This window comes from Moschus berezovskii, chromosome 1 (assembly GCF_049115385.1).
Source record: "Moschus berezovskii isolate FMDL1 chromosome 1, NW_MosBer_1.0, whole genome shotgun sequence".
Taxonomy (NCBI): domain Eukaryota; kingdom Metazoa; phylum Chordata; class Mammalia; order Artiodactyla; family Moschidae; genus Moschus; species Moschus berezovskii.
This window is the reverse complement of record NC_142460.1, coordinates 105202080-105218920: the sequence shown is the minus strand read 5'-3', so window position 1 is coordinate 105218920 and position 16841 is coordinate 105202080. Positions and strand designations below refer to the sequence as shown.

The following is a 16841-nucleotide window of genomic DNA, read 5'->3' as shown; positions in this document are numbered from 1 at the left end:
GAACTGAATTTAGGATTCCTCTGTTCATGGAATTCTCCAGGCAAGAATACTGGAGTAGGTAGATTCCCTTCTCTAGTAGATGTTCCTGACTCAGGGATGGAGCCCAGGTCGCCTGCATTGCAGGCAGATTCTTTACCATTTGAGCCATCAGAGAAGCCTAAAAAGGCAAACATGATTTGTTTGATAAGAGAAGATCAAGGGATTCCAGGTTGAGAAAATAGTAAAGATTTCAGTTCAGTTCAGTTCAGTTCAGTCGCTCAGTCGTATCCAACTCTTTGCGACCCCAAGAATCACAGCACGCCAGGTGTCTTGTCCATCACCAACTCCCAGAGTTCACTCAAACTCATGTCCACAGAGTCGGTGATGCCATCCAGCCATCTCATCATCTGTCATCCCCTTCTCCTCCCGCCCCCAATCCCTCCCAGCATCAGACTGTTTTCCAGTGAGTCAACTCGTCGTATGAGGTGGCCAAAGTATTGGAGTTTCAGCTTTAGCATCAGTCCTTCCAATTAACACACAGGATTGATCTCCTTTAGAATGGACTGGTTGGATCTCCTTGCAGTCCAAGGGACTCCCAAGAGTCTTCTCCAGCACCACAGTTCAAAAGCATCAATTCTTCGGCGATCAGCTTTCTTAACAGTCCAACTCTCACATCCATACATGATCACGGGAAAATCCATAGCCTTGACTAGACGGATCTTGGTTGGCAATGTAATGTCTCTGCTTTTTAATATGCTATCTAGGTTGGTCATAACTTTCCTTCCAAGGAGTAAGCGTCTTTTAATTTCACGGCTGTAATCAGCATCCACAGTGATTTTGGAGCCCCCCAAAATAAAGTCTGACACTGTTTCCACTGTTTCCCCATCTATTTCCCATAAAGTGATGGGACCAAATGCCATGATCTTTGTTTTCTGAATGTTGAGCTTCAAGCCAACCTTTTCACTCTCCTCTTTCACTTTCATCAAGAGGCTTTTTAGTTCCTCTTCACTTTCTGCCATAAGGGTGGTGTCATCTGCATATCTGAGGTTACTGATATTTCTCCCGGCAATCTTGATTCCAGCTTTTGCTTCTTCCAGCCCAGCATTCCTCATGATGTACTCTGCATATAAGTTAAATAAGCAGGGTGACAATACACAACCTTGACGTACTCCTTTTCCTATTTGGAACCAATCTGTTGTTCCATGTCCAGTTCTAACTGTTGCTTCCTGACATGCCGTGTGGGGCCACCCAAGACAGAAGGGTCATGGTGGAGAGGTCTGACAGAATGTGGTCCACTGGAGAAGGGAATGGCAAACCACTACAGTATACTTGCCTTGAGAACCCCATGAACAGTATCAAAAGGCAAAATGATAGGATACTGAATGAGGAATTCCCCAGGTCAGTAGGTGCCCAGTATGCTACTGGAGATCAGTGGAGAAATAACTCCAGAAAGAATGAAGGGATGGAGCCAAAGAAAAAACAATACCCAGCTGTGGATGTGACAGGTGATAGAAGCAAGGTCCGATGCTGTAAAGAGCAATATTGCATAGGAACCTGGAATGTTAGGTCCATGAATCAAGGCAAATTGGAAGTGGTCAAACAGGAGATGGCAAGAGTGAATGTCAACATTCTAGGAATCAGTGAACTAAAATGGACTAGAATGGGTGAATTTAACTCAGATGACCATTATATCTACTACCGTGGGCAGGAATCCCTTAGAAGAAATGGAGTCGCCATCATGGTCAACAAAAGAGTCCGAAATGCAGTACTTGGATGCAATCTTAAAAATGACAGAATGATTTCTGTTCGTTTCCAAGGCAAACCATTCAATATTACAGTAATCCAAGTCTATGCTCCAACCAGTAACGGTGAAGAAGCCAAAGTTGAACGGTTCTATGAAGACCTACAAGACCTTTTGGAACTAACACCCAAAAAAGATGTCCTTTTCATTATAGGGGACTGGAATGCAAAAGTAGGAAGTCAAGAAACACCTGGAATAACAGGCAAATTTGGCCTTGGAGCATGGAATGAAGCAGGGCAGAGGCTAATAGAGTTTTGCCAAGAGAACGCACTGGTCATAGCAAACACCCTCTTCCAACAACACAAAAGACTCTACACATGGACATCACCAGATGGTCAACACCGAAATCAGATTGATTATATTCTTTGCAGCCAAAGATGGAGAAGCTCTATACAGTTAGCAAAAACAAGACCAGGAGCTGACTGTGGCTCAGATTATGAACTCCTTATTGCCAAATTCAGACTTAAATTGAAGAAAGTAGGGAAAACCACTAGACCATTCAAGTATGACCTAAATCAAATCCCTTATGATTATACAGTGGAAGTAAGAAATAGATTTAAGGGACTAGATCTGATAGAGTGCCTGATGAAATATGGACGGAGGTTCGTGACACTGTACAGGAGACAGGGACCAAGACCATCCCCATGGAAAAGAAATGCAAAAAAGCAAAATGGCTGTCTGAGGAGGCCTTACAAATAGCTGTGAAAAGAAAAGAAGCGAAAAGCAAAGGAGAAAAGGAAAGATATAAGCATCTGAATGCAGAGTTCCAAAGAATAGCAAGGAGAGATAAGAAAGCCTTCCTCAGCGATCAATGCAAAGAAATAGAGGAAAACAACAGAATAGGAAAAACAAGAGATCTCTTCAAGAAAATTAGAGATATCAGGGGAACATTTCATGCAAAGATGGGCTCGATAAAGGACAGAAGTGGTATGGACCTAACAGAAGCAAAAGATATGAAGAAGAGGTGGCAAGAATACACAGAAGAACTGTACAAAGAAGATCTTCACGACCAAGATAATCACGATGGCGTGATCACTCACCTGGAACCAGACATCTTGGAATGTGAAGTCAAGTGGGCCTTAGAGAGCATCACGATGAACAAAGCTAGTGGAGGTGATGGAATTCCAATTGAGCTATTTCAAATCCTGAAAGATGATGCTGTGAAAGTGCTGCACTCAATATGCCAGCAACTTTGGAAAACTCAGCAGTGGCCACAGGACTGGAAAAGGTCAGTCTTCATTCCAATCCCAAAGAAAGGCAATGCCAAAGAATGCTCAAACTACTGCACAATTGCACTCATCTCACACGCTAGTAAAGTCATGCTCAATATTCTCCAAGCCAGGCTTCAGCAATATGTGAACCGTGAACTTCCAGATGTTCAAGCAGGTTTTAGAAAAGGCAGAGGAACCAGAGATCAAATTGGCAACATCTGCTGGATCATGGAGAAAGCAAGAGAGTTCCAGAAAAACATCTATTTCTGCTTTATTGACTACGCCAAAGTAAAGATTTAGAGGTGTGAAAATATCAACTTGGGCTTCCCTGATGCTCAGAATCCACCTGCCAGTGCAGGAGACATGGGTTAGATCCCTGATCCCAGATGATCCCACATGCCCTGAAGCAACTAAGCTGGTGAGGCACGACTACTTTTTTTTTTTCACCACAACTACTGAGGCTGCACTGTTGAACCCAGGATCTGCCCCCATGTTCAGAAACTGCTGAAGCTTGTGTGCCTAGAGTTGGTGCTCCAAAACAAAAGAAACCATCTCAGTGAGATGCCTGTGTGCTGCAACTAGAGTAGCCCTCAATCGCTGCAACTAGAGAAAAGCCTTCACGGCAATGAAGACCCAACATAGCCAAAAATAAATAAAATTAAGAAATAAAATATTGGCTTATTTTTAGGAATACTGAGTAGAAAAGGAGGGTTGGAGCCAGATAATGAACACCTTGACTGCCAAACTCAGGAATATAGGCCACTCTACAGGTAATTGTCTCCTGAAGACTTTTGGAAGGTAAAGTATTTGATCAACTTGCATTTTGGTTTGTATTTTGGAAGTGGTATATACAGTGATTTGGAGAGGACAGCTGAGGCAGGGAGACTAGCAATGAGACTGTAACTACAAAATTAAAAAAAGAAAGGGAGGTGAGTCTAAATTATGGCAAAAGGAGAGAGAAGGGGGTGGGGATGGTGACACATAGGACCTGGAAGTGACTGAGTTTATTGGGAAGGGGCAGGAGAACTGATATAACTAAAGACTTCTAGCCTGAAAGACTTAAGGAAGCTAGAGGAGCCACTAATTAAGACAAGGAACACTGATTTTCAAAAGGCTGTTTGAGGGGCTTGGGAGATGCTCAGTGGAGGCGCTCAGCAGGCAGCAGAGATTGGTCCTAAAGACAGGCCAAGCCCATAATTGAAGGTCTGTCACTGTGCTGCTGGGAGTGAAAGAATCCAGGCAAGAACAAAGGGAGAGGGCAGAAGGCAGGGCAATGCCTCCTCCTAAAGGGAAAGAGCAGGTTACAGAGGTGGGCGGAGACCCAAGAGAGAATAGAACTGAAGGAGGGGAAGTCAGCGTCACACGCAGCAGCGAGCTTTGCTAGGATGACCATGCCGGGTTCCTTCTGCCACCCTTGTTACCCTTCTTGGAGGGCAATTCCAGTGCATCCAAAAAAGTGGTTGCTTACCTCGGTGCCATCCAAGAGAACTTTCCACAACGCTGAGAACGTTCTATTGAATATGTTTGTGTAGCCACAGGCCGCACGTGTGACAAAGCACTTGAAATGTGACAATTGAGGAACATTTTTAACTTAAGAGCTGAGTCCCTTAATTTTTAAGACACTGGTTTATAAAAAGGGCTGGGTTTAAGATACGATTTCTGATGACTCAGCAGTTCAGTTCAGTCGCTCAGTCATGTCTGACTCTTTGCAATACGGAGTTCGTGATATCATGGAGGACGTGTCTCTATGGTGTGGACACAAGCACAGAAATAGCTAAAGAATATGGTATGCTTACAAGCCATTTTTCAATAGTTTTCTCCTCTAAGATAAGATAGACATTATGCTCCCAATTTTTCTGAGGAAGAAGCTGAGATTCAGGCAGGAAAAGCAGCAGGTCCAAGTTCCTATGGTCATCCATGGGAGGTGATGGATGGTCCTCCCAGTGCCTATGGCCAGGTTATTCCTGTCACACCAGATGAGAGGAAGTCAGCAGACAAAAGCGATGGGAAAAGGACATGCAGAAGGTGACTTACATGTAGTCAGTTGGACAGATGGAGACCCCAATAATGCCCATAGAGTGGCTGTAAAGACCCTGAAAGACCCAAATTGAACACAGATGAAGGAATTCGTCTGTTTGAAACAGGGGAGCTGTGTGAAATTAGACTGAAAAGGTGAGCATGTGATTAACATCAATGACAGATTGAGTCAGAGTACACGTCAGGATGGATCAGGAAAATCCTGCAAGTAGTTAGATATTTGGGAGGTTCTGCCAATGTAACCCCATCTTGAGGAGCTGAGGACCTGGGTTAGGGGTTCTTCAGTTCAGTTGCTCAATTGTGTCCAACTCTTTGTGACCCCATGGACTGCAGCACACCAGGCTTCCCTGTCCATCACCAATTCCCAGAGCTTGCTTAAACTCATGTCTATCAAATCAGTGATGCCATCCAAACATCTCATCCTCTGTTGTCCCCTTCTCTTCCTGCCTTTAATCTTTCCCAGCATCAGGGTCTTTTCCAATGAGTCAGCTCTTCGCATCAGGTGGCCAAAGTATTGGAGCTTCAGCTTCAGCATCACTCCTTCCAATGAATATTCAGGACTGATTTCCTTTAGGACTGACTGGTTTGATCTCTTTGTAGTCCAAAGAACTCTCTCAAGAGTCATCCCCAACACCACAGTTCAAAAGCCTCAATTCTTCAGTGTTCAGCTTTTTTGTGGTCTAACTCTTACATCCATACATGACTACCGGAAAAACCATAGCTTTGATAAGATGGACCTTTGTTGGCAAAGTAATGTCTCTGCTTTTTAATATGCTGTCTAGGTTGGTCATAGATTTTCTTGTAAGGAGCAAGCATCTCTTAATTTCCTGGCTGCAGTCACCATCTGCAGCGATTTTGCAGCCCAAGAAAACAAAGTCTGTCATTGTTTCCATCATTTCCCCATCTATTTGCCATGAAGTGATGGGACCGGATGCTGTGATCTTCATTTTTTTTAATGTTGAGTTTTAAGCCAGCTTTTTCACGCTCCTCTTTCACTTTCAAGAGGCTCTTTAATTCCTCTTTGCTTTTTGCCATAAGAGGTGGTATTATCTGTATATCTGAGGTTATTGATGACTCAGCAGAACTGATACCAAATAGTTTAAAAGCTTTCTGCACACAAAATGACATATTGAGAAATATTAAAATGAGTACCCTTTTGAATGGGCACTTAATTCTCAGTAAGTTAACCTGAATGAATTGGCTGAAAGAGCAATTACATTGTTTGGATTGCTGAGAACCCTCAACAAACTGTTCATTTAAAACATATTTCTCCACAACCACCAATCTAACTACAACCCTTCCCACTTCCGACTCTTATTAGCAGCACAGGAGCTTGATTTGGTGACCATGCCCAGGACACAGGCTGCAGGGACTTCGGCCCACTGTAGTGATTCAAGGTAAGGTGTACTCCATATCCCCTGCGACCAACCAGCTCCACTACTGGTCCCTCCCCTCTGTCACTTCACTGCTGGATATTCAGATCCAAGGTTCCGGGACTCCAAAGCCACTCAAAGACAGCTTCTTCCCCTCCCAGAGAATTATTTTCCACACCAAGAGTTTTAGAAAATCCAAAATAATTTTATTCACTTTTTCAGATTTTTGCTTCCACAAGGTGTTCAGCAAACATGCTAAGGCGACAGAATGTCTAGTTGGTCACGACATGCAATGCTGACCATTCAACAGATGACAGCAGTGACCACGCCCACCTGAGCTACTGGCCCCACGGCACAATCGGGGTTGGCGGAAACACACCGACCACACGGCAATCAGCAACCTGAGGTAGGTCTCTTTACAGTACAAAAACTTCTACACCAGTGTGAGACACTGATATTAGCAAGAGCTGCTTAAAGTTGCAGACTTTGGAGAGAGGAAGAGACTCTGCGGCAACCGCAGGAAGAAAGGAAAACAGACCCACAAAATCCTGAACCCTGTCACTGAACTGTGGGGGTGTGAGGCCAGGCAAATGAAGGACCATCGGGCCAAGCAGCAGTGGGCTCCAGCGCTCGGAACCGACAGTTTCAAGGAGCCAGAGAGCTCCGTGCATTGGCCAGCATTGGGAACCTGAGGCAGTGGGACACTCGGAGCAGACTCAATGCTTGCTGAGAAGCAACAGCAGAAAAGAGGAAGGCAGGAGGGATGCTCCCCCTTCGCCGAGGAAGGTTCTGTGATTCTCAGTCCCGGTGGAAGGAGAGGAGAAGGGTCTGGGACTTTGACCCACGCCCGACAGAAACAGTGAGGTGACAATAGGACAGAAAGCAGGAGCCCTGAGAATTCACGGTGCTCTGTGCAGCCTCCGGTGGCCCCCGCTCTGCCCCACCCCGGGGTGGCTGCTGGGAAGGCAGCAGGGGGGCCACTGGAGGGCCGGCTACTGCTACACTCCTTCCTTTCGGACACCCAGAAATCCTGGCACCGTGAAACAGCCAGCTGGGGAAGAACACACGCTACCCTTCCTATAGTCTAATAGCAAAACCAGATCTCTAGTGCAGCAGACTGTACAAAAATGATAGAAAGGAATCTGCACTGTTCTTAGCACAGTGCTTATTTTAATATAAAATAAACAGCTTACATTTTCACTGGAAATATAGGCTATGTACAGAATTATATATAGATATAGCTACACGTATAAAGCTTCATTATAGGCCTCTGATACATATATAATAACGGTTCCCTGAACCTTTTAGAGTGCAATTAAGAACAAAAACTAAATTTTGTTTACATGAATATGGAATAAATACAATAATCAAAATAGGACTCTCCCTAAAAGTGAAACACACAAGCCAATCCTGAACTGCTGTGCGAAAGATAAAATCGGGAAAGGCAAGGTTTCGGCAGGAGGACGCGGTGAGGGGCCCGCCCCAGGCAGGGAATGGCAATGCTCCAAAGAAAAGAGATGTGGGTGGCGCTGGGGGAGTTAGCCCTTGACGGCGATCTTGTTCTCTGTAGCAGCAAACATGGCATAGAACCGGGAGCTGTCGTTGGAAAGAAGGACCGATGGGGTGTCGAACTCCACCACCTGTAGAGGAAGGAGACAGCATTGGAAGGTGACTCAGGGACACTCGGGTGTCTTACAGGATCCACAGCTCAGGAAGGGGGGCAAAGCACCAAACCCCCGAGGATGGAATCAAGGTGGCAATTCAGCTAGCTCTGCTATGCCCACCTGGGTTCTCTCTTTTTTTAAACTAACCAGAATTTAGTTAAGAGAAAATTTAGAGACACCTCCAAAGTGCCTTCACATTAAGTCTCAATTCCTTCAGCCTTGTATAAGAAGGAGTCAATCAAAAGGTCCTATATGCTGCAGAGGGAAGAAACTGCAGCTCAAGCCAAAGGCATACCAAGTAAATGGCATCTTGTTGTGCAAGCTGATCCAAACCTATGGATGGAAAAGAGGCCTAGTTGGCAGAAAAACAAAAGGGAAGTGGGTATAAGGAATCAACTCAGTCAATTATCCATTCCCATGATGGACTACTAGGCAGTCACCGGAAATCACACTGCAGTAGAAAACAGAACAGTGTGCTGGCAGAACCTGCCTCCCAGACAGAGGCCACATACTCACTTCCCCAGCCTCCCTTGCAGGGCAAAGGTGTGTGATACGACTCTGGCCAAGGAGAGATAACAGGACATCTCCTGGGATGCTCTTCGGAAAGGCTATCCTGTCCAACAGCGACAGGCATAAGGACAAGTGTCTTCCTTATGACACTTGTATGAGGTTGGGTGCCAGAGCAGACACCCTGTACAGTAGGGGGGAGGCAGACACTGGCTCTCTTATGGGATAGACAGGGTATACGCAGGTCCACATGGGAGAGTGAGCAGAGGAAAGGGCATTTTAGGTAGATGGAACTGTGTAAGTAAACACAGAGGTGGAAACGCTTAGGGGATCCAAGATGGTTTATAGCCAACAGCACTGCAAGGAAATAGCAGGAAATGAAAAAGCCTGGGGGCCAGTACATGGGAAAGCTGGGAACAGCAAGAAATTTGGCACCACTGCTGCTGCTGCTGCTGCTAAGTCGCTTCAGTCATGTCTGACTCTGTGCGACCCCATAGATGGCAGCCCACTAGGCTCACCCATCCATGGGATTCTCCAGGCAAGAACACTGGAGTGGGTTGCCATTTCCTTCTCCTACATGACTGCAAAAAGCAGACGTGTGGTGGCTGGTCTCAACAGCTTTGGAAAACCCCTGTGAGTGAACTACAAAGTACACATGCTCTCCGACCTAAGTCAAAGTGTTACTGTTCACAAGCAACAAAAGAATGGGTAGCAAAGCATAATGAGAACCCAATAGGTATGCTCCAGACTCCATCTCCTGATTGGGAGGGCTGCATCCCATGCAAAAGGAACCAGGCTGGAGTCACTATGGCTGCTTATCTGAATGCTACGAGGGCCATCAGCCCAATCCTGCCAGGGGCCAGTTTTCCTCCCAGACAAGGCCACGTGCCAAACCAAGGTCCCTTGGGGGCTCAGTACCTGCCCCTGGGCCAGCACCATAATCCTATCAGAGCCTAGGACTGTGTGTAGGCGATGGGCAATCGTCAGCATGGTGCAGTCAGCGAATGCTTCTCGGATGGTCTCTTGGATCAGTAAGTCTGTCTCGGTGTCCATGGCAGCTGTGGCTTCATCTAGAATCAGAATCTGCCGGGGAAGAGAGGAGAAAGAGGGATCCAACCAATTCCTTAAGCATTCTAGTTAATCTAGGTTTCACCAAAATGTGTTTTAGGATTTGAATTTTATATATTGTTTTTTTTCTAAATAGGTACACAGAAATGTAAAAATAGTTTTGTTTAGAATTGATATAACTTCAAATTCATATGTTTGCCTTGATTTCCACAAATATGTGAAATACTGATCTAACAAACTACTCACCTCACTTGCTTTGTGACTCTGAACAGTGACTTTTCTGAACTTCCCTTTTCTAGTTTTAACATGAGTGGACTGTATTTGATGATCTGGACATGTCTTACAGTTTTAAAATCTTTTAAGTCTATGGCTTCCAATACTACAACTACTCACAGGACAGAAACAAGTTGCCCTTGGAAACTGAAGGCTCGAGAACATCAAAAATAAAAACAAAAAAGCAAACAAAATATCCATATACCCAAATCGTGTAAACATCTCTGGGTATTCTCTTAAAAAAATGCCACTGAGTGACGTCCCTGGTGGCTCAGTTGTAAAGAATCTACCTGCCAACACAGGAGACATGGGTTCAATCCCTGGCCCAGGAAGACGCCACACAGCAACTAAGCTCAAGTGCCACAACTACTCAGCCTGTGCTCTAGCGCCCAGGAGCTGCAACTACTGAAGCCTGTGAGTCCTGGAATCCAAGCTCAACAGGGCTGTTGTTCAATCGCTCCTTCTCTCTGCAACTCCATGGACTATAGCACGCCAGGCTTCCCTGTCCTTCACCATCTCCTGCAGCTTGCTCAAACTCATGTCCATTGAGTTGGTGATGCCATCCAACCATCTCATCCTCTGTTGTCCCCTTCTCCTCCTGCCTTCAATCTTTCCCAGCATCAGGGTCTTTTTCAATGAGTCAGTTCTTCACATCAGGTGGTCAAAGTATTGGAGTTTCAGCTTCAGCATCAATCCTTCCAATGAATATTCAGGACTGATTTCCTTTAGGATGGACTGGTTGGATCTCCTTGAAGTCCAAGGGACTCTCAAGAGTCTTCTCCAACACCACAGTTCAAAACCATCAATTCTTCAGCACTCAGCCTTCTTTATGGTCCAACTCTCACACCCATACATGACTACTGTGAAAACTATGGCTTTGACTAGATGGACCTTTGTCGGCAAAGTAATGTCTCTACTTTTTAATATGCTGTCTAGGTTGCTCATAGCTTTTCTTCCAAGGAGCAAGTGTCTTTTAATTTCATGGCTGCAGTCACCACCTGCAGTGATTTTGGAGCCCAAGAAAATAAAGTCTTTCACTGTTTCCATTGTTTCCCCATCTATTTGCCATGAAGTGATGGGGCCAGATGCCATGATCTTAGTTCTCTGAATGTTGAGTTTTAAGCCACCACAATGAGAAGCCCACACCCAAGCCTAGCAACAAAGATTCAGTGCAACCAAAAAAAAAAAGTGCCCCTGGGCTTGGAGCCAAGAATGCCTTTGGACCTCATGCCACAGGCAATGGCTATCCTTCCATCTTCCTGTGCTTCTGCTGACCCCGTCCTCTGCAACCCACCAGACCACCGTACCTTACAGTGACGGAGTAAGGCTCTAGCTATGCACAAGAGCTGCCGTTCCCCCACTGAGAAGTTATCCCCGTTCTCCATCACTTCAGATTCAAGTTTCAGAGGTAGCTGAGCAATCTAGGGAGAAAGGAAATAGAGACTAGAAGGGTTAAAGAAAAAAAAACAAACCTAAATTTTGAAAAAAAGAAAACAAAGAGAAATTTTGTCAAAAACCCAGTGGCAAAAATAAATTATTCTTAAACAGATGAAAGAATTATGAGCCAAGAATCTGGCTCACCTAGAAAGAACATACAGGTGTGATGATCACATAGCAGGACCACATTTTCTAGGCCATTCCATATTTCAACTAAACTATCTATTAGTTTCATGTCATCAAAATGTCCCAGAAATTCCAATATTTTTTATGTCCTGAAACCCTGTCATTTTTGGTCCTGAAAATATGGTCGTGCAATGAGAGATGGGGTAAACAAAACTACTCTCTTTCTGAAGACCAAAGCTGTAGACCCATGGCTGTCAAACTTTTCTTCCTATAAACCATAGAACCTGTTCTTCAAATGAAATTGTTTGAAGAAGCCCAATAGAAAGGTCATGAAGGCAGAGCTGCTCTAGCTGAATTTGGGCAGGAGATCCTGGGCTAGTGTGTAGGAACACAAGAGACCCCACTCCAGGCCAGGGGTAATCTTAATTCGTGGCCCTTGGAGGGTGCCTGCTAAGTTACTCTGAGAGGTTCATACACACATTGCATGCTTTCTGTGGACTCAAGAAGTGATAAATCTTTTGCACATATATACATGCTTCAAAAGGATGTTGTACTGTTATGATTAATAAAATAGAACTTGATTTAAAAGCATTACTGAACTCTGAATGGTTGTCATTAATATCTTCTCAATCAATGGATGGTACAATAAAAAGGGAAATATGACCATGGGAGGGAATAAGAGTGGAGAGGTGAGGATAGGGTAATACCGTCTTTATACCCATTGTGAAATGCCTGGGAAGCCCTGCTCTGAAGTGCTCCTCCACAGATATCCTGGAGGTGGCGGGAAAGGCCGGGCTGGACAGAGGCAGCCAAAGCTGGCTGGGGAATAACCATGGCATCACCAAGTTTCCACCCTTGAAATTCTAGCAAAGTTCTCCCTCAGTTCTTTACTTACACATTCTTTCATGTGTGTCCTTTCTAGGGCATCCCAGATCTGGTCTTCAGTGTACTGGTTGAAGGGATCCAAATTTGATCTAATGAGAAACATAATAGGAATTTCTCAGGGATCCAACACAAAAGCAACCACCCTGCACAGGCTGACTGTGGTAAAGGGTTAAACAGCGGGGCTCAGACTGCAACAGCCACAGGTGGAGGCCGAGACGGGAGTGCTGCTGCCTGCCTGTCATAGGAATGAGCCTCCCTTTCTTCTTTACAAAACTGTACTATTTATATTATGTAAATGATACAAGTTGCTGCTGCTGCTGCTAAGTCACTTCAGTCATGTCCGACTCTGTGTGACCCCATAGATGGAAGCCCACCAGGCTCCCCCATCCCTGGGATTCTCCAGGCAAGAACACTGGAGTGGGTTGCCATTTCCTTCTCCAATGTGTGAAAGTGAAAAGTGAAAGTGAAGTCGCTCAGTCGTGTCCGACCCTTAGCGACCCCAAGGACAGCAGCCTACCAGGCTCCTCCATCTGTGGGATTTTCTAGGCAATAGTACTGGAGTGGCTTGCCGTTGCCTTCTCTGAAATGATACAAGTTAGTTACAGAAAAATTAGGAACTATAGACATAAAAAGTAAACAACCCCCATATATATAGATATAGATATTGGAGAAGGAATATATATATATATATAGGATCTTAGCATGTGGGATCTTAGTCCTCCAACCAGGGATCATGTCCCCTGCACCGAAAGTGCAGAGTATTAACCACTGGACCACTGGAGAATTCCCTAAAACCAATATATGTTTAATCACTTATCAGACCCTTTGAAACAAACACTGTTAGCATTTTGGCATATATCTTTCTAGATTTCTTTCTATGCATATGCATACTAAAATACATCTCTTATATGTATAAACTCAGAGGAACTCCCTCTCTCTTCTTGCTGCACCAGGGTGATAGCCCTGTCACTGGGCAGGGGTCTCAAGAGCTAGCTGACCAGAAAGGGGTTCAAGAGGAAGGATTTCACTGGCACCAAAAATCAGCTTGGGAACTGTTCTTGCTCACTGTACCAACAGTATCCACCTTAAGGACATTAAGATTGACACCAAAACAACAGGACTAGATAGCTCTTAAAGTGTTAAAGATAGAAGAAGCTCTTTGTCGTGGAGGATGAGGGGAACAGGTGGTGATGAAACAGATACTGGGTGGAAGGTGGGCTGTAGAATTAATTCTGGGTCTCTTGTCTCGATCTAAACATCACATTTACCAGTACTCTTGCCTGGAAAATCCCATGGACGGAGAAGCCTGGTGGGCTGCCGTTTATGGGGTCGCACAGAGTCGGACACAACTGAAGTGACTTAGCAGCAATCTTAAAGATATTAAGTATAATTTGCTTTGCTCATAAATTACACTTGAGGTGCGGGAAATAGAAAAATCTTTGGGAGAACCCTAGCTCTGATCCACATTCGTCTCCATGTCTGGGGTGACTAATCCCGGGCATGCAAACACAAGCAGGTCATCACCGAAGAATTCTACCCTAGAGGAGAGAGCAGGTTGGTACATGCCATCTCTGGACTCCTGGGGACTCACTAAATAGTCCCACTCTCTTGTGTCCCTTCACACATGTGCTTCCCACCACTTAGAACACGATATCACTCCCCACCTTTTGACGTGAGAGGCATTGGTAAAAAGCAAGGGCTCTGGAGTCAGACTGCTTGATTCCTTCACAGCTTCTATCAATGACAACTGTGTGACCCTGGCCAAGTTAGCCTAACTTCTCTATACCTCAGTTCCCTTAAGTGTAAGACAGGGATAAAAGAGCAGCTCTTTGGACTTCCCCGGTGGTGCAGTGGATAAGAATTTGTCTGCCAATACAAGGGAAATGGGTTCGATCCCTGGTCTGGGAAGATTCCACATGCCTCAGAGCAACTAAGCCTATACACCACAATCACCAAGTCCAAGTGCTGCAACTTCTGTAACCCGTGCACCTACAGCCTGCGCTGTGCAACAAGAGAAGCTGCCGCAATGAGAAGCCTGCACACCCAAACCAAGACTAGCGCCCACTCCCTGCAACGAGAGAAAGCCCACGTGCAGCAACGAAGACCTAGTGCAACCAAGAAAAGAAAGAGCAGCTCCTCAAAAGGCAGCTGTGGGAACTACAATTCATGTATGTAAAGCACTTACAGGAGCACCTGCACAGGCTTGGCGGTGTGTGTGTGAGAGCTACTATTCAGTTCAGTTCAGTTCAGTCACTCAGTCGTGTCCGACTCTCTGCGACCCCATGAATCACAGCACGTCAGGCCTCCCTGTCCATCACCAACTCCCGGAGCTCACTCAAACTCATGTCCACAGAGTCGGTGATGCCATCAAGCCATCTCATTCTCGGTCGTCCCCTTCTTCTCCCGCCCCCAACCTTTCCCAGCATCAGAGTCTTTTCCAGTGAGTCAACCCTTTGCATGAGGTGGCCAAAGTATTGCAGTTTCAGCTTCAGCATCAGTCCCTCCAATGAACACCCAGGATCAATTTCCCTTAGAATGGACTGGTTGGATCTCCTTGCGGTACAAGGGACTCTCAAGAGTCTTCTCCAACACCACAGTTCAAATATTACTACATTGTTCCTGTTCCTTGGCTATGATTCCTTCTCATCCTTCAGCTCTCAACTTAGCTGGTGCCTGAAGGAAGTGCCTTCTGGCCCTTCAGGCCTGGATTGGGGGTTCCCCCTGCTCACCCTTATGATGGCACTTGTCACTGTTTCATTTGTCTCGCTCCTCCATTGGATTAGAATCCCTGTCTGGATCTTTTTCACTGTTGTAGCCCAGGTATACTATCTAATATTTTTTGAAGAGTAAGAGTCAACTGGGCTTGATCCCTACTCTGCCTCTTACCATCTGCATGACCTTGTACAAGTCACTCCTCAGTCTCCTCACCTATAAAATGGGGAGACACTGATGTGACACAACCTGGTAGGTTGCTGTGAACATGAGAGATGTATAGATACAGCGCCTGGAACGCGGTAGACATTTGATAGCTGGTAGCTGTTAAACTGACCAGATATGTGGTCACTTTAAATGCCTGGTTATACTGTTTGGTGGTTTTGATTCTTGTATTCGGCATATTTTCCAAGTGGACACAATAATCCCATGATCCTGAACACCAGGATCCTACCCATGGAAAGTCTAGATGAGGAAGGCTGATCTCTGCAGGCCTGTCATCCAGAAGAGCCCTCTCAGTTAAACAAGGTGGTTCGATTTGTTGATAACCTAAAACTGAAATGGCAGACCACAGGCTAAGTCAAAGGAGAATCTCACCCGTTTCTAATTAAAAAGACAAAACTGAAAGACGCTGAAAGCACCTGATCGTCCCTTTCCCTCTAACACTCTGGAGTCTGTCTGCACATGCATCACAGCTGATGAAATCTCTGACTATGGCTCTCCTCTCCAGCCACCTTTTTAGGGGAACTTTGTACTGATATACCACAGATCAGGGACAGACTCAAACACATGTTCTCCATCCCAAGTCTGGGGGGATAAAAGGTTAATCATTTTCCCCTGATTCAAAACAAACCAGTGGGAATTCCCATGGGGCAAGATTAGCAAGATAATCCTCTGAGAGACATTTATCCAGATACCAAGGCAAGTTTTCATAATAAAGTATTCTCTTTCTTATTTGTGTGGTCTAATACAGACTTCCTCATACTTTTATAGCAGAATTCTTGACCTTGGGGGTCATAATAGGGTTCTTTGTTTTGAACCAAAATGCTCAGAGCTCTTTTTTAAAACAAGAGACTTCCCTGGTGGTCCAGTGGTTAAGATTTCACCTTCCAATGCAGGGGGCATAGATCCCGCATGCCTCACAGCCAAAAAAACAAAACATAAAACAGAAGCAATACGGTAGCAAATTCAACAAAGACTTAAAAAAAAAAAAGTTCCAGGACTTTTGTGGTGGTCAAGAATTCCTCATCATCCTAGAAGAAGGGGTACCTACTCCCATGGGAAATCATGACTGGCTTTAAACAGGGGTTATATTTAAAGCACCTGATCAAAGACCATGCTTTGCCTGGTCTCACCCTGCACTGTGTTCTCTATATAGCCACCCCACAGGACTGCACGCTGAAGAGTGGCCTCTGCCCATTACGGAGAATCAACTCTTCCTCAGGCAATAGGATCTGCGGTTAGGCATCTGGCTGCTCTGATCTGACTGCTGCTCTGACTGTAGTTCCCATTTAGAGCCAGCAGAACCTCTTCTTGAGTTAAAATCTACCTGTTAGCCAGCTCTGCTAGGTCAATTCCTATTGTGTCTCCATGTATCCAGGTCTAGCCTGATAGCCTGCTTAGGCTCCTAAGGTTTGGGGCCCCACCTTACTCTGGTTCTATCTCCAAGCTCCCTGGTTATGAATATCTACCTTTTGGTCTTGGAACACCGCCCAGTCTCTACTACTGTGATCTGTTTGCCTGTAGAAAATTTGTATTTACCTAAGGC

General features: G+C 45.2%; 1 protein-coding gene across 5 annotated transcripts in view; it reads right to left on the bottom strand.

Moving 5' to 3' along the window:
* Positions 1-6348: 6348 nt before the first annotated feature.
* ABCC5 (ATP binding cassette subfamily C member 5) overlaps positions 6349-16841 on the bottom strand; it is an 89083-nt gene continuing 78590 nt past the window's right edge. For 3 of the 5 annotated variants that reach the window (XM_088838653.1, XM_055409281.2, XM_055409289.2), the window contains 4 exons: positions 12372-12450; positions 11221-11334; positions 9491-9655; positions 6349-8041 (listed from right to left, as the gene is read on the bottom strand). In XM_088838653.1, coding sequence (XP_088694779.1) covers positions 7940-8041; positions 9491-9655; positions 11221-11334; positions 12372-12450 — 460 coding nt within the window. In that variant the 3' untranslated portion in view covers positions 6349-7939. The remainder of the gene's footprint in view (positions 8042-9490; positions 9656-11220; positions 11335-12371; positions 12451-16841) is intronic. The other 2 variants (XM_055409273.2, XM_055409264.2) reach the window with 1 other exon arrangement.